Below are 26,973 nucleotides of genomic sequence, written 5' to 3' on the forward strand. Positions count from 1 at the left end.
ATATTTCTACATGTGTAAATACATAGATCAGATCTGGAGTGATCTATGTATTTCTCTTAATGGTTTCTCTGTATGGGGGATGAGGAGGCAGTGGTGGAGTACAAGGGAACCAGGAGCAGGAAAGTGTCAAAGGGGAAGTTCACCTTATAGTTAATAATTTTCCTAAGGAGAAGATATAAATTAATTAAGTATTATATGAATACTAAAATATGCTTTGGCATCCCTGATCCTTCCAGACAGACTTAAGCCCTCCTTTCTGTCTACTTGCACCTTGTAATACATCCGTTGTAACACTTGACACATTGTTTTCTGTTTAATTTCTTACTTCTCTCTTTTTCCTTCATAAGTTTCTTGAGGATGAAGGCCTTAATAAATCTGTGTTGAATGCATGAATGAATGAATAGCTGAATGAATTAATTAATTAATGCTCTATAGAGTTACTATACTGTAATTTACTCAACTCTTTGTTCCCCTGTTTTGGACATTTTAAACGTTTCCAGATTTTGACTATTAAAATACCCTCGTTGCATATACTTGGGTAGGTCACATTTGTTTTTTCAAGTTATATACTTGTACTATAGTCTCAGAAATAGAAATACCGGGCCAAAGAGTAGGAGCATATTTTAGCTTGTGATATAAAGCCTCATTGTTTTCCTGTTTTTTATTTCTAATTAGAGTCAAAGACTTGAAAACTACACAGGTCTGTAGAGATCATCTTGTCCCAGTAGTCTCTATCTTCAAATCTTTTTTCAATATCGTATCATACCAGTTTTTTTTTTTTAAAGATACAGAGCTGAGCTGCAGTGTTTTCAGAGATGTGGAAGCCTGCTTGCCCTGCCTTGCTCTCATGCCCCTGCCAGTGGCTGCCCCTTGAGGCTTCTCCATGGAACTCTATGGCTCCCATGAACACAGTTTGAAAACACCAGGTGTAAAACACCCCTGTGTTACAGCTGAGAATACTTAGATTTGCCCAGAATCACCCAGTATATCCATCACAGAGGCAAGAGAAGGGTTTAGTAGTCTTGTATTCAACATAGTAGTTATGAGTACATACTTTGGACTCAAAGAGCCTCGCCATGTGACTTGGAAGGTTGCTTAACTTTCCCAAGCCTCTGCATTCCCATGTGTAAAGTGTGAATGAAATGTCCCTCACAGATTATATGATATATGTTTGATCATAGTTGCTTTTGGTTCGTTTGGTAATTTGTACCTAGTACAGTGTAGATGCTTAATACCTATTTAAAAAATAAATGAAATTTTCAGTGTGGGAAAGATGATTCATGTACTAGACTATGCTCGATTCCTGTTGCAGAAAATGCAGTTTTCTTCTAGCATTATCAAGGAGCGAGACACATGAATATTTGCATACCGCTTGACTTGGGATATGTAGGCTCACTAAGATCCACTTCTAAGAATTGGCCTGTAGGCAACACGGAATCTAAGAAATGTTTCTCCTCTCCCCCTGCCTCTAATGAATAGATTACCTGCTATGCCATGGCCTGCACAGAAACTGCAAGGATTGCTCAGCTTGTGGCTCGTCAAAGGAGTTCTAAAAGGAAAACCGGGCGTCAAGTTAATTGTCAGATGAGAGTGAAGAAAACCATGCCATTTTTTCTAGAAGGTAGGAGCTTTTTATATGCTAACATTTTTAAGGCTGTCTATGAATACATTGTCATAGGGAATTATGGAAATATTGTTTGTATTATGATAAATACCTGTATCTGTTAACATACATATGTCAGGGGAAAAATCCTGAAGGTAGCATTTCCATTTGAAATTCTTAAGTGAATGTGATGAGCATGACTTACTAAGTGAAGTAATTACACAGTGGGAAATAACTCAGAACAGATTGTAATTGAGCTTGTTATGGTAATATGTAGTTTTTTTTTTTTAAGCTTATTTCAGGGAATGTCTTGTCCAGAATGTTGGATGCACCAAGAACCTATGATTTTATGTCTTATTTGACAAGTTATGTCTTCTGGTAGAAAACCTCTAGTTTCAGGAATATGTGAATTATGTAGTACACAAAAATGTTATAGACAACTCAGCCTGTGTTTACCAAACAGTTATCTCAAGGAGCTTACAATTGGTTCTAAAACTAAATTCCCATGAAGTGGTTCAATGATGATACAAAACAGTAGATGACTAAATGCCACAGTGAAGATTTAGGACAAGGGAGCAATCATTTTGAATGAAAATGGCAAAAGGGAGACTTGAGCCCAGACCTCAAACAATGGGTAGAATTTGGATTTATGGAGAAGAGATGGGAGGACCAAGATACAGCTGAGTGTGCTTTATTTGCAAGAAAATGGGGTGGCCGCCACTGAAGTGTTCAGTTGGTGAGAAGCAGGAGTTACTAGCCAGTCTAATGGATGAAGAACCTTATCTGCCGAATACTCACCCATCTATTCTTTTCCTATTGACCAACCCTCTAGTGGCAGCCTCTTCATGTTCTTACAAACTGTTCTGAGAATAGACACCCACAGAAAACATCTGGTCAGGGGAGTGTCATAATGAAAGTGGGGTTTGGGGATGCTAACTGATTTCATTATGTATGCCTAACTTCATAGGAAAACCAAAAGCAACCCTCAGACAACCAGGATTTGCTTCAAATTTTTCTGTTGGCAAAAAACCTAATCCAGCACCATTAAGAGATAAAGGAAATTCTGCTGGAGTTAAGCCTGAGGCTGAAATGTCTCCTTATATGCTACACACAACTCTCGGAAATGAAGCACTCAAAGACACTCCAGTGCAAAGGCATGTGACCATGTCCACGAACAACAGGTATTTGGCCTTTGACTAACACAGTTTGGTGAATCTGAGGTAAAAAGTGTTACAAATATATTTTCAGGTTAAGAAAGAAACACTTTCTATTTTATCTAAATTCACATATAGTAGAGACATGTGTCATTACCAGTTAAGTTCGCTTTTCCTAGCTGCCTGAACATCATTCTCTAAATGCATCTCTATTCTGTATTTTATCTGCATTGTTGTCAGTCTCTCCTTGTAAAGTTCATTTAAAAGCTTTCACAAATTGTTTTGAGATACTATTTCAGTATAACTTATAACTTTTTCAGAAAACTTTTTTTGACAATCAATTTTGTGGGTTTAAGTAAAATCTGATGGAGTTTTACACACTCCACTGTGCTGCAAATATCATGCCCATAATTATTTAGTAGCACCAGACATCCATGCAGCAGAATACCAGACTGGCAGTAAAAGACAACCTATAAGTCTTAGATTGGGTGCTGCCATTCACTAGTCAGGTAAAATAAGTTATTTCATCCTTGGGTCTGTGGTTTGTTCATTTGTCCAATGAAAGCGTAAAACTAGATGATCTCGAAGTTCCTTTCTGGCTCAAAACTATGGTTTTATAAGGTAGCTCAGAGGATGGCAAACTACAATCCATGGGCCACATCAGGCCCACTGCCTGTTTTGGTAAATTAAATTTTATTAGAACATGGCCATTTTCTTTGTTTGCATATGCCTCTGGGTGCTTTTGCAAAATAGTGGCAGAAGTGAGTAGTCGTACAGAGACTAGATGGCCTACAAAGCAAAATATGCATTGGTGGACCCTTTACAGAAAAAGGTTGCTGACCCCTGATGTGGATGCATCAAGATCACATTCTTCTATCCTACTTGTGCCTTTTCAAAACAAATTTTGTTGTATTATATTCCTTTAAATTGGTGTTCAAAAATTCTGTTTTGTGAAAGATAATTTTTCCCTCCAGAACTTTCCCCCAGATACTAGAATATTTAGGAAGAATTAACTTTTTTAAAAGGTTAGTTAGAACTGGTACTAATTTTTTATATTACAGAATTTTTAATAAAGTAACCGTAAAATATTTTTATAATGGTATACATTTAATGTTATATATAATTAGTTATAATTTTGATAAGGTCTAGAAAATACATAGTTAAAACAGATCTTGACCCAAAGTACTTGTTGAATCCAGTATGTATGTGACAGAAGTATCATTGTCTTCTCTGGTTGTGTGCCTACATTTCAGCAGTACATTTTGAATGATTTTTTTGGATGTGACTCTAAAAGGACAGGCAACAAAAGCAAAAATAGACAAATGGGATTACTTCAAACTAAAAAACTTCTGCACCACCAAAGAAACAGTCAACAGAGTGAAAAGACAAGCTGTGGAATGGGAGAAAATATTTGCAAACCGTATACCTGATAAGGGCTTAATATTCAAAATATAGGGAACTCAACTCAATAGCAAGAAAACAACCTAATTTTAAAAACAATCAAAGGACCTGAACAGAGATTTCTCAAAAGAAGACATACAAATGATCAACAAGTATATGGAAAAATACTCAACATCATGAATCATCAGGGAAATGCAAATTAAAACCACAGTGAGATACCGCCTCACACCCAATAGTATGGCCACTATCAAAACACAGAAAATAACAAGTGCTGGTAAGGATGTGGAGAAAAAGGGAACCCCAATACACTGCTGGGGTAAATGTAAGCTAGTACAGCTATTATGGAAAACAGTATGGAAATTTCTCAAAAACTTAAAAAGAACTATCAGCAATCCCACTACTGGGTATATATTCAAAGGCTATGAAATCAGTATCAGTTGAAGAGATATCTGCTTGCCCATGTTCATTGCAGCAGCATTCACAATAGCCAAGGCATGGAATCAACTGAAGTGTCCGTTAATGAATGAATGGATAAAGAATATGCATTATATCTACTGAATGGAATACTTACTATTCAGCCTTCATAAAGGAGGAAATCCTGTCATTTGCAACAACATAGATGAACCTGGAAGACGTTATGTTAAGTGAAATAAGCTGGGCACAGAAAGAAAAACCACATGACCTTATATGTGGAATCTAAAAAAGTCGAACTCATAGAAACAGTAAAATGGCAGTTACCAAAGGTAGGGAAATGGGGTTAGGATGGGGGTTGTGGATGTACACAATTTCAGTTAGGAGAAATAGGTTCAATACATCTGTTGTATTTCATGGTGACTATAGTTAATGATACTTGTGTACTTGCAAATTGCTAAGAGAGTAGATTTTAAGTGTTTTTACCACAGAAAGTAAGCATGTGCAGTAATGCATGTGTTAAGCAGCTTGATTTAGCCATTCCACAGTGTACACTTATCAAAACATCACATCATGTTGCATACCATAAATATATACAATTTTTACTTGTCAACTAAAAGCATGAAACTATAATATGACCCAGCAGTTGTGCTCCTGGACATTTATCTCAGATAAATGAAAACTTATGTTTACACAAAAACCTGTCCACAAATGTTCACTGTAACTTTATTTATATTAGCCAAAAAATAGAAACAACCCAGACATCCTTTGGTAAGTGAATGGTTCAACAAACTGTAGTACATTCATTATCACAGAATATGTCTCTGCAGTAAAAAGGAGTAATGAACTGTTGATACACACAGCAACTCTGATGGATCTCAAGGGAATCATGCTGAATGAAAGAAACCAATCTCAAAAAGCGACATACTGTGTGATTTTATTTATATAACATTCTTGAAATGATAAAATTATAAAGATAGATGACAGATTAGTGGTTGCCAGAGGTTAAGGATTTGGGTGATTTAAGGGATGGGTATGGCTATAAAGGGAGAGCAAGAGGAACCCTTGTAGCCATGGGATGGTTCTGTGTGTTGATTGTACTGGTGGGCACCTGAATCCGTACATGTGGTAAATTGCACAGAACTACACACACACATCCATATGCAACTGGAAATCTGAATAATCTCTGAATTGTACCATTGCCAGTATTCTGGTTTTGATATATACTATGCAAGATTTTACTATTAGGGGAAACAGTGAAGGGTACATGGGACCTCTAAGTACACTTTTTGAAATTTCCCATGAATTTATAGGTATTTCAGAATACAAAGTTTTCAAATTGACAGCAGGCCGGGCACCATGGCTCCTGCCTGTAATTCCAACACTTTAGGAGGCTGAGGCAGGAGGATCACTTGAACCCATGAGTACAAGAACAGCCTGGGCAACATGGTGAGACCTCATCTCTACTTAAAAAAAAAAAAAAATTACCTGGACATAGTGGTGTGCACCTGTAGTCTCAGATGCTTGAGAGATTGAGATGGGAAGATCACTTGAACCTGAGAGTTCCAGGGTACAATGAGTTATAATCACACCACTACACTCAAGCCTGGGTAACAGAGTAAGACCTTGTCTCTTAAAAAAAAAAAAGCCACATATTTTCATTAAAGACTGCTTGAGATGTTGTAAAACATTTTAATCAAGTCTTTTTTAAAGCACATAGTACAATTTGAAAGATACCTTTTAAGAGAAATCTAAATACCACCCAGTGGCAGATGTTATGGGTAACATTTGTAGTTATAAAATCAAAATATCAAACTGGAACAATAGCAAAAACATTTATATCTACTTATGAAATATTAATGTAGTAAAAAGCAGTTAAACCTGTTATGAAGGGCACTTACACTTTTTGAGGTCACCAAACCTCTTGAAAAGCTGATGAAAGCTATTAATGGTCTTCCCAGAAAAATTCACACATGTACATATACATATGCATACCTCATCTCATACCAGTAGATTCATGAGCCCCCAAAGCTCGTTCTCAAGAGTTCCAGTTAAGAACTCATGCCTGTTAACAAATTGAAAAGTTCTAGAAAGCTGGCGTGGCTAGTTTCCTGTAGAATAAATTAATAGAGATAAAATGTGTGGGTAAGAGGGTATACATATTAAGGCTCCTATTAAATTATGCTCTAAACAGATTATAATAATTTGTTTTCTTCTAGAAGAGTATGAGAGTGATTATTTTCTTGTATGCCTGCCAACTTTGGGCATCTGTTTTTTGCTTTGCTACTTTGAAAAGTGAAAAAAAGTCTATGTTTTAATTTTTATTTCCTTGATTTTGATTCTTAAGGAAGTTACATTTTTGTCATAGTATTTGTTAGTCCATTATAGGTCTTATGTGAATTACATGTCTTTGTCTTTTGCGTAATTTTTCTGTTGGCTCTTTTCTTTTAACATCTAAAAGTGGTTTATAAATTAAGGAAGTTGGCCCTTTGTGGTATCTTGACAGTATTCTCTCAGTTCGTTTAATTATTGTATTTTTTGTGTACAAAAACTTTAAAATGTTGCATGCTTACAGCTATCAGTCTTTTACTATGTGGCTTCTACTTTTAGGTATTATGCTTAGAAAAGCATTTCCTCCCAATATTATGTAAAACGTCTTCTGTTTTCTTTTGTAATTGTGGCTTCATTTTTTTTACATTTTAGTCTTTAATTCATCCAGAATTTATTTTATTGTATAGTGTGAGAGTTGTAATCCTTTTTTATTGTTAGCCAGATGTCCTGTATCAGTTATTACACAATCCTTTCTTTCTCTGCTGGTTTGTAATTCTATCTTTACCAGTACTAAGACCTTATAAACATATGATTCAGTTCCTGGACTTGCCATTCAGAATAATTGATTACCTCTCTATTCTGCAGTACCAAGGTATTCACATTATTATAACTTCATAATAAGTGCTAATAACCTTTACTCTCTACTTCCACCTCTATCTTCTAATTTGGTTTATTAGTTCCATTGTGTGCTTTTATTACACCTACTGCCCTTATCATAACACTTAGTAGACTTTGTTCTTAGATTTTGTCAATGCATTAATTATCTATTGCTGTATAACAGATTACCACAAAGTTATTAGCTTACAACAAGACATATTTTCTTACCTCATAGTTTCTGTGGGTCAGGAAGGAAGACATGGTCAACCTGGGTCTTCTGCTTCAGGGTCTCTCATGAGGCTGCTGTCAAGGTGTCAGCCATGGCTGGGGTCTTACCTGAAGGCTCAATTAAAGACGAATCTGCTTTCAATCCTACTCACATGGTTATTGGCACAATGCACTTCCTTCTGGGTTGTTCATTAGTCCCTAGGTGGCTGTTAGCCAAAGGTCATCTTCGGTTTCTTGCCACATGGTTCTTCCCAGCATGGCCATTTGCTTCATCAAAGCCACAAAGGAGAGATTATACTAGCAAAGTTGAAACTACAATCTTTTGTAATCTAGTTATTTGTGATCCCTTCAGCCTTGAAGTCTTCTATTGATTAGAAGCAGATTACTCAAGGAGAAGGAATTACACAAGGCTGTGAATACCTGGAGGGAAGAATCTTTGAGGGTATCTCAGTAGCTGCTTACCATGGTCCATTTCTCAACTATACTGTATAGTCTCATACTGTATGTTTATCTTGCTGATCATTGACAGTTACTGTCTGACACAATGTCTGGCACATAGTATGTCTTAAATATTTATGGACTAGAAATATGTCTCTAATAAACAACATATGTTTAGATTTGGAAGGTTTTTTCTGGACCAGTCTAACTCTTTGTCCTTTAAGAAACAATATATTTTATTCTTAGTGTTATAAAACTGCTTAGACCTCTGTCATCTTATTTTATTATGTTTGTTTTTCATGCATCCCAGCAATTTCCTTTGAAGAGCTTCCTTTTGCTATATACACTTTTTTTCTTTCCTTTCCGGTAGACCTGGTGATGATTGAACCATAGCAGTCCCTTCCATAGTTTCTATGTACTCCCACTCTTTGCTCATATCCCTCTACCTTCTACTGGAGCCTTCAATGCTTACTTAAAGCAGGGGAAGCTTCCAGTTTACATGTTTTGGGCTGGTGCGCGGGAAGTAGTACTGTCTCCCTACCAGTTCTGCAAAAGTAGGAGTTGGAAATGTTTTTAGCATCTTCTGCTATTACACAGATATATTTAATACACAAATAGGATGGTCTTATAATTGCATATACCAAGTAAGCTTTTATTGGTAGCCTAGAATCTAATCATTTCTTTTAGAATTAAAATACTATAAGAAAATGTGCTTCATTTCAAGGAATTGATCTAATTTTTAGACTGTTCCATACTATTCAAAAACTGGCAGCTATGTGTACTGTGTCACTATCACCCACTATAGTCCCGTACCCACTGCTGGGCAGGTTGTAGTCATTTATTCATTCAGTCATTCTTATAATATTCATTTGCCTTGCATGTATCAAGCACTGCCCCAGGCACTTGAGAACACAAACAATTAAGACACTTAGAGTCTAGTGTGGGAAACAGACATGAATATAAATGGTGTGTGTGTGATTTATTTTTTTGTCTTCATATTTGGAAAAATCTTCCTACATATATCCAGTACAATTTATATAAAATGTATTTTTAGTGAGGGTATGAGGTAGGGATCTGTTTATTTTTTTCAAATAGTTATTTGACCAGTCCCTCACCTGTCTGTTTTGAAATGCCACTTTCATTATGTTCCAAGATATAATGCAAATTGCATGTTTCTAAGTTCTCTACCATTTTATGTATCTGTACAGCTCATTTAAGTGTAACTTCATAATGCATTTCAATATCTGGTGATGCAAGTCCTTCATTTTTTGGTTATATTCCAAAATGTTCTTTGTTTCCAACTGTTTATTTTTGCATGGTCTTCTTTATTCTGTTTTACCAGTTTTTTATAAGTGATTAATTGGAATTCTGACATCCAAGTTTTGAAAGAGGCTTTCAAAGACCTAGTTTAAATTTAGCTTTTAACATACTTTTCTCTGAGTGAATATGAAACATGAAAGATGATGCCAGGTTTTATTTTTATTTTTTCTGATTTTAAATTATTTTAATGACTTGTTTTGCTGTTAAATGCCACTAAGACTTTAAATGAAAAGTATAGAGTTTAAAACTTGGTTTAGACTTTGCTATTTACATTTATTTTACCAATTTTTTTTTTTAATACCTTAGGTTTAGCCCAAAGGCGTCCCTTCAGCCACCTTTGCAGATTCATCTCTCAAGAACCTCTACTAAGGAAATGAGTGGTATGTTTTCTAAACATTTTTGAGATACGTATTGGCTTCTGGAGCCAAGAAACATCTGGTGGTGGCTTTTGACATTTGCTCTCACCTTCTGCTGTTTGGAATATATCTTTCCTCCCCTTTTTCCTAATTTCTTTACATCATGAATCGCAGTGATCTTAAGAGAAAATGGTGCCTCCCAAAGATATCATTATTATACTGACTTGAGGCCTTCCTTGCCCCAGCCCTACTCTGTGTCACCTCCATGTGTGGCCTGCAAAGATGCTTGTGTCCCTTACCCTGTCACCTCTTAGGGGGTGCACCCCTGAGACTTTGGAGGCTGAGACCTCACATAAAGGAAACATCTGCTGTAGATCAAAAGTGCATAAATATGGTACTTAAATTTATAAAAGAGTTTCACATACTCCACCACTTAAAAGCTAGCACCCTAAACTGTGTGCAGTTACCACTAATCATCTAAATATGAATATAAATAATTCTTTGGGTTATAGAATACAGGCGGGCTGTTAAGAAAACAATAGGAGACATAGTATAAGTCAAAGAATCTGAAGGTTAGAAATGCAACCACTAGTTATCTTTTCTTCTCCAACCAATGTGTAAATCCCCTGCTCATAGACCCACCCAGGGAGACAGTGTTTTCGTATCAGTGCTTATGGTGTGTGAAATGTAAGTGTGATTTTACATTATTTGCTGGTTTAAGTGTGATTCTTACTTAGTTGAAATCCTTTTTTTTTTTTATAATAACACATCTCCAGTATTTCTTAATGGAAATTAATTGAACAATATTTTTGTTTACATGAATTATTTTTACATAGGCATTTTCTGAAACATGACTACATGGTAAAGTTGAATATCCTTTTAGAAGCTTAAATTAGTATAAACTATTTCTACAGAAACAAGAGGACTTACTTCAGGAGGATTGCAGTTCACCCGGCAGAGCTGATATGCACACATGTGTACACAACCTCTCCTACATGATGGACACCTCCATTACTACTTTAATTTGTTTAACAAAAGGTGCAGGGACTTAGATGGCCCCAGTGGCCCCACAGAGCAAGTGCGTTTGCAGACACAACTGTGGGGCAGCTGCTGACACACTCTCATTATGGGAGGGTCTGGCCAGTTATGAGAAACTTAATCTTTTCCTCCTTCCAAGTCCTTTTATATCATTATTTGGGAAGAACTTAAATAAATTAGCTATACCCTTAATAGGAAATATATGTGGATATCCTGGAGCCTTCTTTTCTGTGTGCCAATCTAAGACTTAGCAAGGCCAGATCTTGCCCTTTGGTGGAAGAGCAGAGTCAGCATCCAAGTGTCTTCAAGGAATAGCTCACTCTGGGCTTCCTGGCATTCTCAGAGGCAGCATCCCCAAATCACACTGTCTCTACCTGCAAATTAAAATAAAAATTACTGAATCCCAGCAGAGATACTATCTGGTTAAAATATGCACATATTTTGCATGTAGATGGTAATATTTAATATACTCAGATCTATATCTCAGTGTAATTTCCTAGAGATTTGGAATAAATTTCATAGTTCTTAAAATTCCAGGACTGTCAGCTATAGTAAACACTCAGATTTCTTTATTGTCTGGGGATATTAACTCTCACATTCTAAGTTTTAAGTAAAAATGAAATGTAAAAGAGCTATAAAGGCAAAACTTTATAAATACACACTTATGAAAGAGAAATGATTGATATTGGGGAAATAAAAGTTATCTGTGGGTTTCAAACCTTTTATTTATATTTATAAACTGAGGCTTGGATGATGATTATTGTAGATGGATCAATTTTTTAACTTTTGTGTATTGCTAAATTATTTGTTTTCCATTAATAAAGGTGCATATTGATCATAATATTCAAACTCAGGCAGTTTTTAATCTTCTACAAAACTTGTATAAGATCAAAAAGTTATTTGATCTGTTAAGGCATTATTCCTATGTTCTGTGGAATATAGCTTTAAATTCAGTATTGCCTGTAAACTAATATATAAAATGTAATCTTCCTCAGCAGGTAGAAAACAGTTGGTTAAATAATTTGATTATTCTTTACATAGCAAGATCATCTTGATGTTTAAACTATGAAGCATCCTTGCAAAATAAAGGGACTAGGTTCCTTCTTTGGGTGTTTCTTGACCCACAAGAAACACTGCTGGTTATTTCAGGGTTAAAACTTAGAATGAGGTTGTCATGGTGCTGCTCTGCCTAATCCTGCTCCCTTCTAAGTCCTTTGGCTACCACAAGCCCACACTATAGCAAAACCTGAAGATGCAAATATTAAGTAATGGGGATAATCTAAAATGTTAAGCATTTTGGTTAATTCTATTATTTTTTTAATTTAAAGATAATTTAAATCAGACTGTTGAAAAACCCAATGTCACGCCTCCTGCCTCTTACACTTATAAAATGGATGAGGTTCAAAACCGCATAAAGGAAATACTAAACAAGCATAACAATGGCATTTGGATATCTAAGCTTCCACATTTTTACAAAGAGTTATATAAAGAAGACCTTAATCAAGGAATTTTACAACAGTTTGAACACTGGCCTCATATTTGCACGGTACGTTTTTCCTTATTCCTCCCTTCTGATACCTCCTCCCTGCCCAGCTTTGAGATCTTGAGTTATTAGTCATATCACTTTTATCCCCGGAACACAAAGCACTTTACATATGTTACCTCATTAATCTTTAACTCTTAAGATTAACGTATGTCAGTTCTTATTTATAGAAGTATGTCAAAGTTGAAGGCTCGCCTACGTTGTAATTGCTATTTTTATGTATTTTGTTTTATGTCATTTTTAAAATGCATTTAATATGTGATAATATGTAAATCATTTTATAATGATTGAACTGTTACCAGTAAACACTGATAACTTTGCCATTTTAATAACCTGTACTTATTGGGAAGAATTGTTTTATTAGCCTCAAATTTTATTTGCTTACTCTTGAGCATTTTTAAAGGCTTTTAGCTGAGCAAATTTTAGTTATTTTGACTAATTATATATAGAGTTCTTAATTTTTATTTTGAAATTATATAGTGTTTACATTAAAATTTTTACAAGCCATCTTTAGAGAGAAAATTGGAAATTAGAAAAAAGAAAAAATTAAAAATGGTTTATCAATTTCCATTTCTATTCCTACTGTGACTATAAGATTATGGATCAGCATAGTTTATTAAAGATATTCGTTCAGCCAGAGATAGAGACAGCTGGATTCTTACACCAAAATAACTAACTTTTAGATGTTTCTTAATGTTTTTTCTTACATAAAATATATTTAAAATATAACTGTTTTAAATGGTCACATTAACAGCTACTCGATGCTTCTAGGCTTGTAGAATTAAATATGCATGAGGATTATGTATGCTTTGGTAGAGGGCTTTTATTTCTTTAACATATATTTTGGCCCCCAAGCCTATTGGGCAGTGTATCACTATATTCCATCCAAGCAATGAGGGTCAGAAGCAGAAACACAATATAACTTTCCTATCTATATACTGTGTCTATTACCTTTGTTCAGATGTAATCAATACCAAGTATTAGGTTATGGTAATTTGCTTAGTGAAGTGGGATGCCAGAAAACACTAATCATATTGATGTCTATTGATACCTTTCAAAACTGTTTAACCTCTGAATATTTTTTAACAGACTGTCGTTAAACAGTTTTAGACAGTTAAACCATGGTTGTTTTTAAACAACTTTAAACACTTACACAACGGTTATTTTCCCTCTTATAACTCCTTTTTTTCACCTTGCTACAAAGCAGAAACACTGATACCATGCCTAGGACAGATGTTACTACAAGCAAGTTTAGATAGTCTCAAGGCAGTGCACAAAGTTTAGGATAAGACAGAAGTTGGTAATGGGTATCTCTCTATATGGCTTGTCTCTCTGCATGGCTTGTCATGTAACTGAAGGAGAAATCTAAGTGCAGTGCATTTTTTTAAGCGTTTTTTCCTCCAATCATATAAAATATTCTATATTAAAAGATTGAAAAATAAAGTTATAAAAGAAATAAAAATCACCCATCGTTCTACCACCCAGAGTACTACTTACAGGAATTTCCATTTGAATATCAGAATGCACAGCATCAGCTTTAGGAACCAAATAGCAGCTTTTAAATTTTATCTTCAGGGAGGTTCTAATTAGTATGCTGTAAGCCACTTCACATGGATATTGGAAAACATTTTGATGCAGGTGGAAGGATGCTTTGAACCTGTTGTCCTTAACCTTTTGGGTCTGTCCAGTAGTGAAATGTGTACTGAGAGTTTTCAAAGCTAGGGAGAACACAGAGTTACTCACAATGATGAGCCAGCTCCAAGGTATTCCTAGACAACTTGTGAGGGAAGTGGAAATTGTGCAGAAGCTGTCTTGAAAAGGCAAAGATTCCAAGACAGTAAGCCTACAGATCAAGGACACTGCACTCTAAGAGTTCCCATTGGGTCCTAGGAGGACAGCAACACCTCTTGGCTGTCCTAGAGCAGTGGTCTTGTTAATAGTGCTCTTGTTTAACTGTTGTATTTGACTAGTATTTATAAAATGCTTCTGTGTGCTAGCCACTGACCTGGGTGTTAGGGATAAAACAGTAAACAAGACAGACATGGTCCTTGCCCTTATGGAACTTTCTGTCCAGTGGGGAAAATAAACATTGAACAAATAATGATAAGCCTTCAATGGTTATGAAGGAGAAGTATAGGATGCTGAGGGAATGTCTAAACAGGAAACTCTGCATAGTCTGATGAGTCAAGTAAAGCTTCCAGAGGAGGTGGCTGTTAAACTGAAACCTGACAGATGGGTTAGTGTGAGTTAGGTAAAGAGGGAGGAGAAAAGCACCTCAGACAAAAGAAACAGATTGCACCAAAGCCCTGGGATAGAAAAGCATAGTATTTTCAGGAAGCTGAAAGAAATTCAGTAAGAAGATAGTTGCTCATGAAGAAGCTGATGAGGCAAGCAGAGGCCAGGTCACTTTACTGAGTCATCGTTTGGTGGAAACAGCAGGTCTCAGCCTTGAGGTCACCCAGGATCCATGGCCTCTGGCTAACTTTGATTTCTAGAAAAATTACAAAACTTGGTCGGGCACATTGGCTCATGCCTGTAATCCCAGCACTTTGGGAGGTCAAGGCAGGAGAATTGCTTGAGGTGAGAAGTTTGAGACCAGCCTGGGCAACATATCAAGGCTCTGTCTCTACAAAAAATAAATTTAAAAAAATTAGCTGGGTATGGTGATGCATGCTTGTAGTTCCATCTACTCAGGAGGCTGAGGTGGGAAGATTGCTGGAGCCCAGAAATTCAAGGTTGCAGAGCTATGATGGCACCGCTGCACTCCAGCCTGGGTGACAGCATGAGACCTGTCTTAAATTCCAAATCTTGCAAGAATGACTGCTGAACACCAGAGATTTTGTTGAAAATTTCTACTCTCTGAAACTGATAAAGAAACCTCTCCATTCTTACATTAGCCACAATATCTTTCTCCCACGTCTTGCCTGAAGCTGTTAGAGAGCTGAGGGGCTCACTGGTGGGCAGAACTAGATGCACTCAGCTAAGGAGAATTTCTGTCAGTAGCCCCAAGACCTACTGATAGGCAACCAGCAGGTAGCTATTCTAAGTTGGGCTGGAGGCAAACCAAGCCTTAATTCTAAAACATAACATTTTGTGAACAACAAAATTATAGAACATAAAATGTTATGAATGAGGAAAAATTGCCTAATTGCACTAATTATTCATAGCTTCTACAAGGATGTTTTACTCTTAATCTGTTTTTATTATATATCATTATCCTATTCGTTAGAAATCACTGAGCTTTAAGTTATTTCGTATCTAATCCTGCAGACTCTTAAAAATTCTTAAAATTCTGAGTTGCATCAGTATAGCAGTTTCTCTAATATCAAAGGAGGCAAGAATTTCTGTCACTTACATAGAGATGTTTTTATATTTTGGGATGTTCAGGAATCTAACTTAACTTTAATTATGGTAATTAGTTGTATGACATAATAAAGCACCTTTTAGCCCATGTAAAATGAATTGCCTTTTTAAAAAGCCTGGAACTTCTGGGGTAAAAACACACAACTTGGATTTCTAAGGAACTGGAACATAAACAACAATCAATATCCTCAGGCTTAATGGTATTGAATATACTGTATGTGTTGAATATATTCTAAATAGCAATGCCAGCAGAAGCAGAAGTGAAGAGGTAAACTGAAGACTTGGAAGTATAATCATAATATTTTTTAAGTGGAATCTAACTTATTTTCCATTTTTTCACCAGTGAAAAGAAATATGTAATGAACACATGATTGGAACAATTTTTACATTTAAATTCAGTGAACATCTGAGTAGAAAAAAGATAAAATAGCACTGTTGTAAAATCAGAGTAACGAAGTTGAGGAATAATGAGAAGTTGCTGTTCTGGAACTTGAAACAGAAACTACCCATAAGGCCCCATAGTACACCAGAAGGAGTTTGGGCTTTGAGGTAGATTTTTACCTTGTCATTTCTTAGCTGTATACCTTTCAGCATATAGACCATCCTCTCAGCACCACAACCTGCTCTAAAATGTCACTAATTCTACCCATGTCATAGGGTGGTTGTGAGAATTAGATAAAATATATAAAGCAGCTATGAATGTGGTATCAGAAACATAATAGGTGTTTAGTAAAAGGCAACTGCTGTTAATTTTTGAGAGGTACCCCAGCCTAAAGCAGGCCAAAACCCACTGCTCAATCAGAGACATGCTCAGCAAGCTCTACAAAGGAGCTGAATACAAACAGAGGGAAAGCTAAGGAGGGAAACACAAAACTTTAACTTGAAAAGAAATAAAGAGCAGTGGAGGAAATGAAGTCAAAATAAACGCCAAGCCAAAGAGAGTTCCTGATGTTTTAACAGTCCATGAATGGATTCCAGTCCCCCTACCCTCCCTGCACCTGCCCCAACTCCTGCCAGAGGTAATGAGAGCAAGGAATAATGAGAGCAAGGAACGTGTCCAATGCACATTGAAAGCCACAGCCACTGGCCAGTAGCAATTCCAAAAAGTTCTGCACATGTTCAACTAGGAGAAGACTCCATTATCTTCCTGAAGGAACATGAGCAAGAGGCCTACCCTCAGGCCATGCTAAAGGAAGATGACTTGAAATTTATCCTAATATAAATAATTGCAATGTGTGTCTAAAGACAGCATTGGTGAAAGGTCTTTCCTAGTTAAAGGGGTGGGAGTAAGTGGAAGTGTTGACCTTGAAGTACATAGAGTCTATTAAATGACTCATCTACGATGGCGGAGAAGAGTTTCTCTGAGTAGATGGTTTGTCAGCAGTCAAGGGTTACCCTCTACAAGGATCTTTTTACCTTTACCTTTGATTAAGTCTTTGTGGAATATGTTACAAAACCTTAACTTTCTCAAAGAGAATTGACTGAAAAACTGTAACCATTTCTGAATATCTTGGACTTATCATCACTAGCCTCAGTACATTCTGGCAGAGATGGTTGTGGTTGTAAGTGATAGGGAACAGTGGATTGAATGGGTTTAGCTCCTGCATACAAGGTACACCACACCGGCTGCCCTTACATGCTTCATATCTGTCCTGATCAGTGCATCTGCATTGTGACACAGTGATGCCATTGGGGATCATTTCCCTATCTCTTTTCTCAGTTGTCTGACTTTTCCAGCACTCGTCAGCTTTAGCATAAAAAGGCCACTTCTTAAGTCATCAGCTGGTCAACCTTTCTGTGAACTGGCTGATCATAGGGTGCAAGCTTCTGGGCAGTGACTTCGATGTTTTAGTTGTTGCTAGGCACTCAGGGATCTTTTATTCACTACTGAAGTCAAGTTTTAAAATGGGATTATTTTTTGTTTTGTTTTTCTTTGTTTTTGGTTTGTTTTGAGCTCATAACCATTATTAATGCTTGAAGTGCTAGAAAGCAGGTCTCTAGGTAAATGTGATTTTGTTGTACTCTCAGGTTTGTATGGGGTGGTGACCATATAAAATGAAATTTAGAACTTAATGTAAAGCTTCAACAAAAAGGACTACTACCCTGTGGAAACAAAACTGTGCCCATACAAATGCTTTGGAAAGCTTGATTTAATTGGACAATACCAATTCTGTTATAGAACCCTAAAGAATATTCTAATTTCAGAAGAAAGAGTAAGCTTACCTCAGAGGCCCATGCTAAAGAATTAGCAGGTAAGCCTTCATAGACTCAAAGGAGTTTGGCTTCAAGAACTTTTAAGTTTACAGCACAGGTAAAACTAGAAAGAAAGAAAGACCCTTAGAGTTAAGAAGAAGCAAGTTTCTAGGCATGTAGGATGAAGACTTTCATTTGTCTGAACAAACAGACTCCTGAAGAAATTCATATTTTAAGTTTTTGGGCCTGTTTTGGAAAAACACTCAAACCATGTTTTTCCTCTGCTTTTATACCACAACAATCAACACAGAAGGCTTCTGTGACCAAGTGTGGGCGTTTTTCCCACAAACCAAGCAGCGGACACCAGCTGGGTGCCCTCTAATTTAATACCAACACTGTCTACCTGGAGATAGCATCAGATCCCACAGGGTAAAGGCTCGGTCCCCAAAATTGCTGCTCCTCTGCACATACACTAGTTGCGCAGATCCAGGCCTCCAGAACTTCTGACTGACCAGCTTCAAATTGGGGTTCCCAAAACCTCCTCTTTGGGTTTGATTAATTTGCCGGAGTGGCTTGCAGAGCTCAGGCAAACAGTTCTATTTACTGGTTTATTTCAAAGGATATTACCGAGAATGCAGATGAAGAAATGCGTAAGTGGAGGAAGCAGCATGGAGCCTCTATGCCCTCCTTGGGCCTGCCACCCTCCAGGCAGCTCTCCAAACCTGTCCTCTTGGGTTTTTATGGAGGCTTCATTACACAGGCATGATTGATTAAACCGTTGGCCATTGGTGATCAGCTTGACCTTCAGTGCCTCTTCCTTCCCTGGAAGTTGAATGGTGGGGCCAAAAGTTTCAACCCTCTAATCCTGCCTTGGTCTTTCTGGTAAGCAGCCCCACCCTGAAGCTCTCAGTCAGTATTAGCATACAAAAAGATAAGCTCTTTGGAGATTCCAAGGATTTTAGGAATTGTATTTAGGAAACTGGGAAGGAAGACCAAATATATATTTCACGGTATCACAGCCTCACATCTGCCAAGCCTAGTATAGCTGCTCCAAACTTACAGAAACCCAGAGTGGTGTGAGGGAAGTGTCTCATTCAAATTGTGATTCCAAATGTGGCAGAAATCAAGCTGATTATAATGAACTTACAAGAATAGAAAGTTTAAGGCATATTAGGTACAGCATCTTCTGATGATCAGCAGAGGAAGGGGCTTGACTCCATGGTGTAGGGAGTTCATCTTTTATGTTCCCTGTCTCTCCTGTTGGAGGTGGGGGTGGGAGTGTACACATGTTCTGTGAAGTTACAAGTCATGCTAGTTCTCAGTCATTGGACTGATGGATTTTTTGGGTGGACATTCAGAACCAAAGAAAAAAATACAGAGCCACAAAACAAAGAAAACATGAAGGACAAGGATAGGAGTATGGTCCTGAGTCTTCCCCCACAGTAGAGGAAGCCTTCTGACTCCCTCCTCAGGTATGTGCCTGAATCAAGTGGACTAAAGAAACTAGATGCGTAAAAGTTCCCTTTTGAGAGATCTACCTGAAGTGGTTAGCAGTAGATTATCACACTAAGGAAATAATAAAAGTCATGTTTCAAGTAGATGTTGGCTTGCCTTGGTCATTTGTGAAGACCATAAGATGGCTGTTCTGTCCTGGGAGATGACGCAGGAGATGAACTTGTAAGTCTTGTCAGATGCACCAGAGCCCAGGAAATAATGGACACCACACTGTAACTCACATTATAGCAGTTCTTTATCTTTAGCAAGGTTCTTGTGGGATAGATATAGTAGTAGGTCACTTTCCTAAACCCATTTGCCAGAAAATTAAAAAGAGGTGGCACTTTTTGTAGATGACAGATGGTGATCACAGTAGAATGCCCAGGAAAAGCAAATTTCTATTCATATGAAAATTTAGAGAGTTTGAGCTGGGTGATATTGTAAAATATATATTTGGCCTTCTCTGTTCTCTGGCATACCATTCCTAAAATCCAAAATGACTCTCCAAAGTAATGTCTTTTTTTTTTTTGTTTAAACTAATGAGTGACGACTGGCAACCCCTAGTAGCTTTAGGATGGGGCCAGTCACCGGAAAGACCAAGGCATGATTAGAGGATTGAGACTTTCAGCCCCAACCAACCTCTGGGGAGGGTAGAGGGCCTAAAGATTAGGTTGATCACCAGTGGCCAATGACTTAATCAATCATGCCTGTGGAATGATGCCTCCATAAAAACCCAAAGCAGGAAGAAAGCTTCCAGATAGCAGAACATATGGAGCTTCCTGTAGGGTAGCAGAGAGGGCATGGAAGCTGCATACCCCTTCCGGCATACCTCACACTAAGCATCTCTTCATTGGTATTTTTTGTAATATCCTTTAATTTATACATATATCTGCCACACACACACACGTGTATTTTTTTAGAGACCGGTTTTGCTCTGTCCCTTAGGCTGGAGTGCAGTGGCACCATCATAACTCACTGGAGCCTGGACATCCTGGGCTCGAGCAGTCCTCCCACCCCAGCCTTCCAAAGTGCTGGGATTATAGGTGCACACTATCACATCCAGCTAATTTTTAAAATTTTTTTGTTGAGATTCTCACTATGTTACCTTGGCTAGTCTTCAACTATTAGCATCAAGTGAGTGATCCTCCTGCCCCAGGCTCCCAAAGTGCTGGGATTATAGGCATAAGCTGCTGCACCCAGCCATATCCTTTATAGTAAACCAGTAAACATGTTTCCCTGATTTCTGTGAGCCACTGTAGCAAATTAAAACTAAAGAGAGGCTCTTGGGAACCGCAGCTTGATCCAGTTGGTTAGAAGTTCCAGAGCCCCAGGCTTGTAACTGGTGTCTGAAGGGGAGACAGTCTTGTGGGACTGAGCCCTCAACCTGTGGGATCTGACGCTGTCTCCGGGTAGATAGTGTCAGAATTGAATTGGTGGAATTCAGCTGATATCCAATGCAGAGTTGATTGCTTGATTGGAGTGGGGGGACCCCCACTCATTTGGTCACACAAGTCTTTTGTGTTGATGATTGTTGTTGAATGAGAAAATAGGAAAACATGTTTGTGTTTTCCATACTCATAACTGAAAAAGAATTATATTTGCTTTAAATTATATATATTTTTTAACTTTAAAAGGAGTTTCATGAATTGTTGCCTTTGAATTGAGAAACCCCTCAGCTGGCCTGGCATGGTGGCTCATGCTTGTAATCCCAACTACTTAGAAGGCTGAGGCAGGAGGATTGCTTGAGCCCAGGAGGTGGAGGTTGCAGTGAGTCGCATTGCGCCACTGCACTCTAGCCTGGGCAACAGAACAAGACCCAGCCTTAAAAAAAAAGAGAGAAAAAGAAACCAAACCCCAAAGATTGGAATGAAGTATGTGGACCAGGCATATCTTCCATATCACTAAATTTATCTGTGAATATTTGCCTAAAGGGTTGAAGAATATCTGAATCAACTCCAGGTAGAGTCAGGTTCGGTTCCCTGTTAGGCCTATGTTTAATCTTAGTAAGTGTTTATTTGAATGTATGGAAGCCAAATCATTGGAGAACAAGTGGAATGTAGGCACATAAGCAACCATTTTGAGATAAAAGAAGAAGCTATTGAAGACTGGAAAGTGCTTACAATTCAAGGAACTAGTCATTAGAGTGGGATATGGTTATCTGATTTAAACAATAAAAATGACAAAACTGCTGAGGGAAAAAATCTGTCTTCTAATTCAGAGGATTATTTGGCTATGGTTTGTACTTTGGGTAAATTCAGGCTTATTGGTCAAAAATTCACTTTATAGGCTGACTGGCAAAGTTTGACTTAAATGCTGCAGACACAGCCCTGGAAGCTTAGTATCTCCAGATGATCTTTAAGTATTCTTCTGGAATAAAAGCCAGAAAAATGGGAATTCTGCTCTTGCCCTGGACTAAAGTGGACATAATGTCCCTAACTTCAGTTAAGACAGCAATTCCTATTTGGAACAACTTGTGCTGGTCATGTCAGAGCTCATTGTTAGAGGTTTGATAGGTATGTTATTAGGTAATTGGCACTAATCACATCTAAGGCACAGATAGAGTGGCAGTTTTGGGACTGGGAGAGGGGAGACTAAGCATTGAAGTATCCCAGATTCTCAATACACTCCTTGGAAAGAAAAAGATAATAAAGCCGAAGAACCCTCTTTTGGGTTAGAAGAAGCTATGTGGACAGTGAGGGGATGGGGCTTAGGAAGTTATTTTAGATAAGATGGTTTATCGTCCACTGAAATTAGTTTCTACCACCCACTTCAGAGAAAGTATTGAGATTGATATGTGAAAACTGAAGAAAAGTTTTAAGGTGGGCTCTACAGGCTCCTCTGGGTTTGGCAGCAGAGAACCATCACATCTAAATCTAAAATTAGACAAGTGCTGCATAGCAACATTTTGGTCAATGATGGACTGTATGTATACACGATGGTGGTCCCATAAGATTATAATGGAGCTGGGGGCGGGGGCGGGGGGCAAGATAGCTAACTAGAAGCAGCGGCTTTTGGAGGCTGCCATCAAAAAACCATAATAAGTGTGTGAATCCTTCATTGGCAGCCAGGGTATCCAGGTTCTCTCATCAAAGTAGACTAGAAGGCTGGCGTGACTCACAGAGAGAAGCAAGAACAGTATGGTATGGCAGCCCATCTGAGAGCCACACGGGGAAGGGGAACCCTCTCCCCCCAGCCAAGGGAGGGAGTGAGTGAGTGTGCTACCCAGCCGGGGGAAAATGTGCTTTTTCCATAGAACTGTGCAACCTACAGATCGGAAGATCCCACCCGTGAACTCACGCCACTGGGGCCTACCGTCCCAACGCCGGATCACGCAGATTCTTACAGCCTCTCAGCTGGAATCTGCTTAAGCCCACCAAACTCCTGAGGGGAGGGGCGACCAGCACTGACTGCAGCTGCCTGCTGTCTAAGCTGCTGGAGCTCCTTGAGGGAGGGGCAACAGCCAGCACTGGGAGGGGCAACAGCCAACACTGGGACTCGAAACTGCCTAACATGCTAAGCTCCCTGGGCGGGGGAAGGACGGCACCCATTTCTATAGCTCCAGGCTGCAATTTTTCCCCTGCTGGAGCCAGGAAGGCTGGATGGCTTGGTCCCAAGACTTGTCCCCACAGCCCAACACAGTGGCTGGGGCAGTCTTCGGTCAGAGTTCCTCTTCAGGCCTAAACTGACCCATGCTTCCTCATTGGGTGGGGCTTCCCTGCAGGATCTCCAGTAACTCCAGCCAGAGGCAGACAGGATTCAGATCTTCCTGGGCCTGAGCCCCTAGTGGGAGGGGTGGCCACAGTCTCTGCAGACCAGCAGACTTAGCCTCTCCTCCTGGTAGTTCTGAGGAATCCAGGCAGCCAAGACAAATGAGTTTCCCCCCAGCAAAGCACACCCTCTCCACCAAGGGACAAGGGCTTCGTTGAACGGGTCCTGTTCCCTGTGCCACCCAACTGGATGAGACCCTCCAACAGGGGTTGTCAGACACCCTATACAGGAGCAATCCTACTGGCATCAGGTTGGTGCCCTTGAGGTCAGAGGTCCCTGAAGAAGGAGCAGGCACCCATCTTCACTGTTCTCCAGCCTCCTAGAGTGACATCTCCAGGCACGGGAGCAAATCAGATGAATAGTACCTGAAGTGAAGCCCCAGCAAACTGCAGCAGCCCTACAGAAGAGGGACCTGAAAGAAAAACAAACAAGCAGAAAGTGACAGCAACTGCATCAACAACAAAAAAGGCCCCCACAAAAACCCCATCCAAGGGTCAGCAACCTCAAAGACCAAAACTAGACAAACTCACCAAGATAAGAATCAATGAAAAAAATGCTGAAAACCCAAAAGGCTAAAGTGCCTCTTCTCCTCCAAATGATCACAGCATCTCTCCATCAGGGGCGCAGAACTGGGTGGAGGGTCAGATGGACAAATTGGCAGAAGTAGGCTTTAGATGATGGGTAATAAAAAACTATGCTGAGCTAAAGGAGCATGTTCTAACCCAACACAAAGAAGCTAAGAACCTTGATAAAAGGTTAGAGGTTCAACCCAGAATTTCATATCCAGCCAAACTAAGCTCCATAAGCGAAGGAGAAATAAAATCCTTTCCAGACAAGCAAATGCTGAGGGATTTCGTTACCACCAGGGCAGGACCTGCAAGAGCTCCTGAAAGAAGCACTAAATATGGAGAGGAAAAACTGATACCAGCCACTGCAAAAATATACCAAAATATAGAAACCAATGACACTATGAAGAAACTCCTCAACTAATGTGCAAAATAACCAAATAGCATCATGATGACAGGCTCAGATTCACACATAACAATACTAATCTTAAATGTAAATGGGCTGAATGCATCAAAAGACACAGACTGGGAAATTGGATACGCAGTCAAGACCCATCAGTGTGCATATTCTGGAGACCCATCTTACGTGCAGAGACACACACAGGCTCAAAATAAAGGGATGGAGGAAAATTTATCAAGCAAATGGAGAGCAAAAAAATATAAAAGCAGGGGTTGCAATCCTAGTCTCTGACAAAACAGACTTTAAACCAACAGAGATTAAAAAAAGACAAAGAAGGGCATTACATAGTGGTAAAGGGAACAATTCAACAAGAAGAGCTAACTATTCTAAATATATATGCACTCAATACCAGAGCCCGCAGGTTCATGAAACAAGTTCTTAGAGACCTACAGAGACTTAGACTCCCACACAATAATAGTGGAAGACTGTTAACACCCCGCTGTCAATATTAGACCAACGAGACAGAAAATGAACAATGATATTCAGGACTTGAACTCAGCTCTGGATCAAGTGGACCTAATAGACATTTACAGAACTCTCTACCCCAAATCAACAGAATATACATTCTTTGCAGCACCACATGGCACTTATTCTGAAATTGACCACATGATTGGAAGTAAAATGCTGTTCGGCAAATGCAAAAGAACTGAAATTATAAAAAACAGTCTCGGCCGGGCGTGGTGGCTCACGCCTGTAATCCCAGCACTTTGGAAGGCCAAGGTGGGTGGATCACGAGGTCAGGAGATCGAGATCATCCTGACTAACACGGTGAAACCCTGTGTCTACTAAAAATACAGAAAATTAGCTGGGTGTGGTGGCAGGCACCTGTAGTCCTGGCTACTCAGGAGGCTGAGGCGGGAGAAATGGTATGCACCGGGGAGGCAGAGCTTGCAATGAGCCGAGATCGTGCCACTGCACTCCAGCCTGGGGGACAGAGGGAGACTCCCTCACAAAAAAAGAGAGAACACCGTGCAATTAGATTAGAACTCAGGATTAAGAAACTCTCTCAAAACTGTTTTATGGAAATTTCTTGGAAATTGAACAACCTGCTCCTGAATGACTCCTGGGTAAATAATGAAATTAAGACAGAAATCAAGAAGTTCTTTAAAACCATTGAGAACAAAGAGACAATGTACCAGAATCTCTGAGACACAGCTAATGCAGTGTTAAGAGGGAAATGTATAGTCTGCATGCCCACATCAGAAAACTTTGATCTCAAATTGACACCCTAACATCACAAAAGAGCTAGACGGGCAAGGGCAAACTAATCCAAAAGCTAGCAAAAGTCAAGAAATAACTAAGATCAGAGAAGAATTGAAGGAGGTGGAGACACGAAAAACCCTTCAAAATATCAACGAATCCAGGAGCTGGTTTTTGTTTTTGTTTTTTTTTTAAAGATTAACAAAATAGATGGACTGCTAGATAGACTAATAAGAGAGAGAAGAATCAAATAGACACAATAAAAAACGATAAAGGGGATATCACCACTGACCCCACAGAAATACAGACTACCATCAGAGAATAGTATAAACACCGCTACACAAATAAACTAGAAAATCTAGAAGAAATGAATAAATTCCTGGATGCATACACGCTACCAAGACTAAACCAGGAAGAAGTTGAATCCCCTAATAGACCAATATCGAGCTCTGAAATTGAGGTAGTAATTAATAGCCTACCAACCAAAAAAACCTGGGTCCAAATGGATTCACAGCTGAATTCTACCAGAAATACAAAGAGGAACTGATATACTTCTTTCTGAAACTATTCCAAACAATTGAAAAGGAGGGATTTTGCCCTAACTCGTTTTATGAAGCAAGTGTCATCCTGGTACCAAAACTGAGAAGAGATGCAACAACAACAAAAAAACTTCAGGCCAATATCCCTGATGAACATCAATGCAAAAATCCTCAAGAAAATACTGGCAAACTGAATCCAGCAGCACGTCAAAAAACTTATCCACCACTATCAAGTCAGCTTCATCCCTGGGTTGCAAGCCTGGTTCAACATATGCAAATCAGTAAATGTAATCCATCACATAAACAGAACCAAAGACAAAAACCACATGATTATCTCAATAGATGCCGAAAAGGCCTTTGATAAAATTCAGTATCCCTCCATGTTAAAAACTCTGAATAAACTATGTATTGATGGAATGTATTTCAAAATAATAAGAACTATTCATGACAAATCACAGCCAGTATCATATTGAATGTACAAAAGCTGGAGGCATTCCCTTTGAAAACTGGTACAAGATGAGGATGCCCTCTCTCACCACTCCTTTTCAACATAGTATTGGAAGTTCTGGCCAGGGCAATCAGGCAAAAGAAAGAAAGAAAGAGTATTCAAATAGGAAGAGAGGGAGCTGAGTTGTCTCTCTTTGCAGACGACATGATTTTATATTTAGAAAACCCCATTATCTTAGCCCAAAAGCTTCTTGAACTGATAAGCAACTTCAGCAAAGTCTTAGGATACAAAATCAGCATGCAAAAATTACAGGCATTCCTTTACACCAACAATAGATAAGCAGCGAGCCAAATCATGAATGAACTCCCATTCACAACCGCTACAAAGAGAATAAAATACCTAGGAATACATCTAACAAGGGACATGAAGGACCTCTTCAAAGAGAACTACAAACCACTGCTCAAGGAAATAAGAGAGAACACAAACAAATGGAAAAACATTCCATCCTCATGGAGAGGAAGA

The 26,973-nt window shown here is 38.6% G+C and overlaps 1 protein-coding gene across 2 annotated transcripts in view; it reads left to right on the top strand.

The window, feature by feature from the left end:
• The window catches only part of LOC105477182 (tudor domain containing 7), an 81,720-nt gene that overhangs the window by 14,813 nt on the left and 39,934 nt on the right, over positions 1–26,973 (top strand). For both annotated transcript variants that reach the window (XM_011733564.2, XM_011733565.2), the window contains 4 exons: positions 1,480–1,621; positions 2,571–2,784; positions 9,790–9,863; positions 12,206–12,423. In XM_011733564.2, coding sequence (XP_011731866.1) covers positions 1,480–1,621; positions 2,571–2,784; positions 9,790–9,863; positions 12,206–12,423 — 648 coding nt within the window. The remainder of the gene's footprint in view (positions 1–1,479; positions 1,622–2,570; positions 2,785–9,789; positions 9,864–12,205; positions 12,424–26,973) is intronic.

This window comes from Macaca nemestrina, chromosome 14 (assembly GCF_043159975.1).
Source record: "Macaca nemestrina isolate mMacNem1 chromosome 14, mMacNem.hap1, whole genome shotgun sequence".
Taxonomy (NCBI): Eukaryota; Metazoa; Chordata; class Mammalia; order Primates; family Cercopithecidae; genus Macaca; species Macaca nemestrina.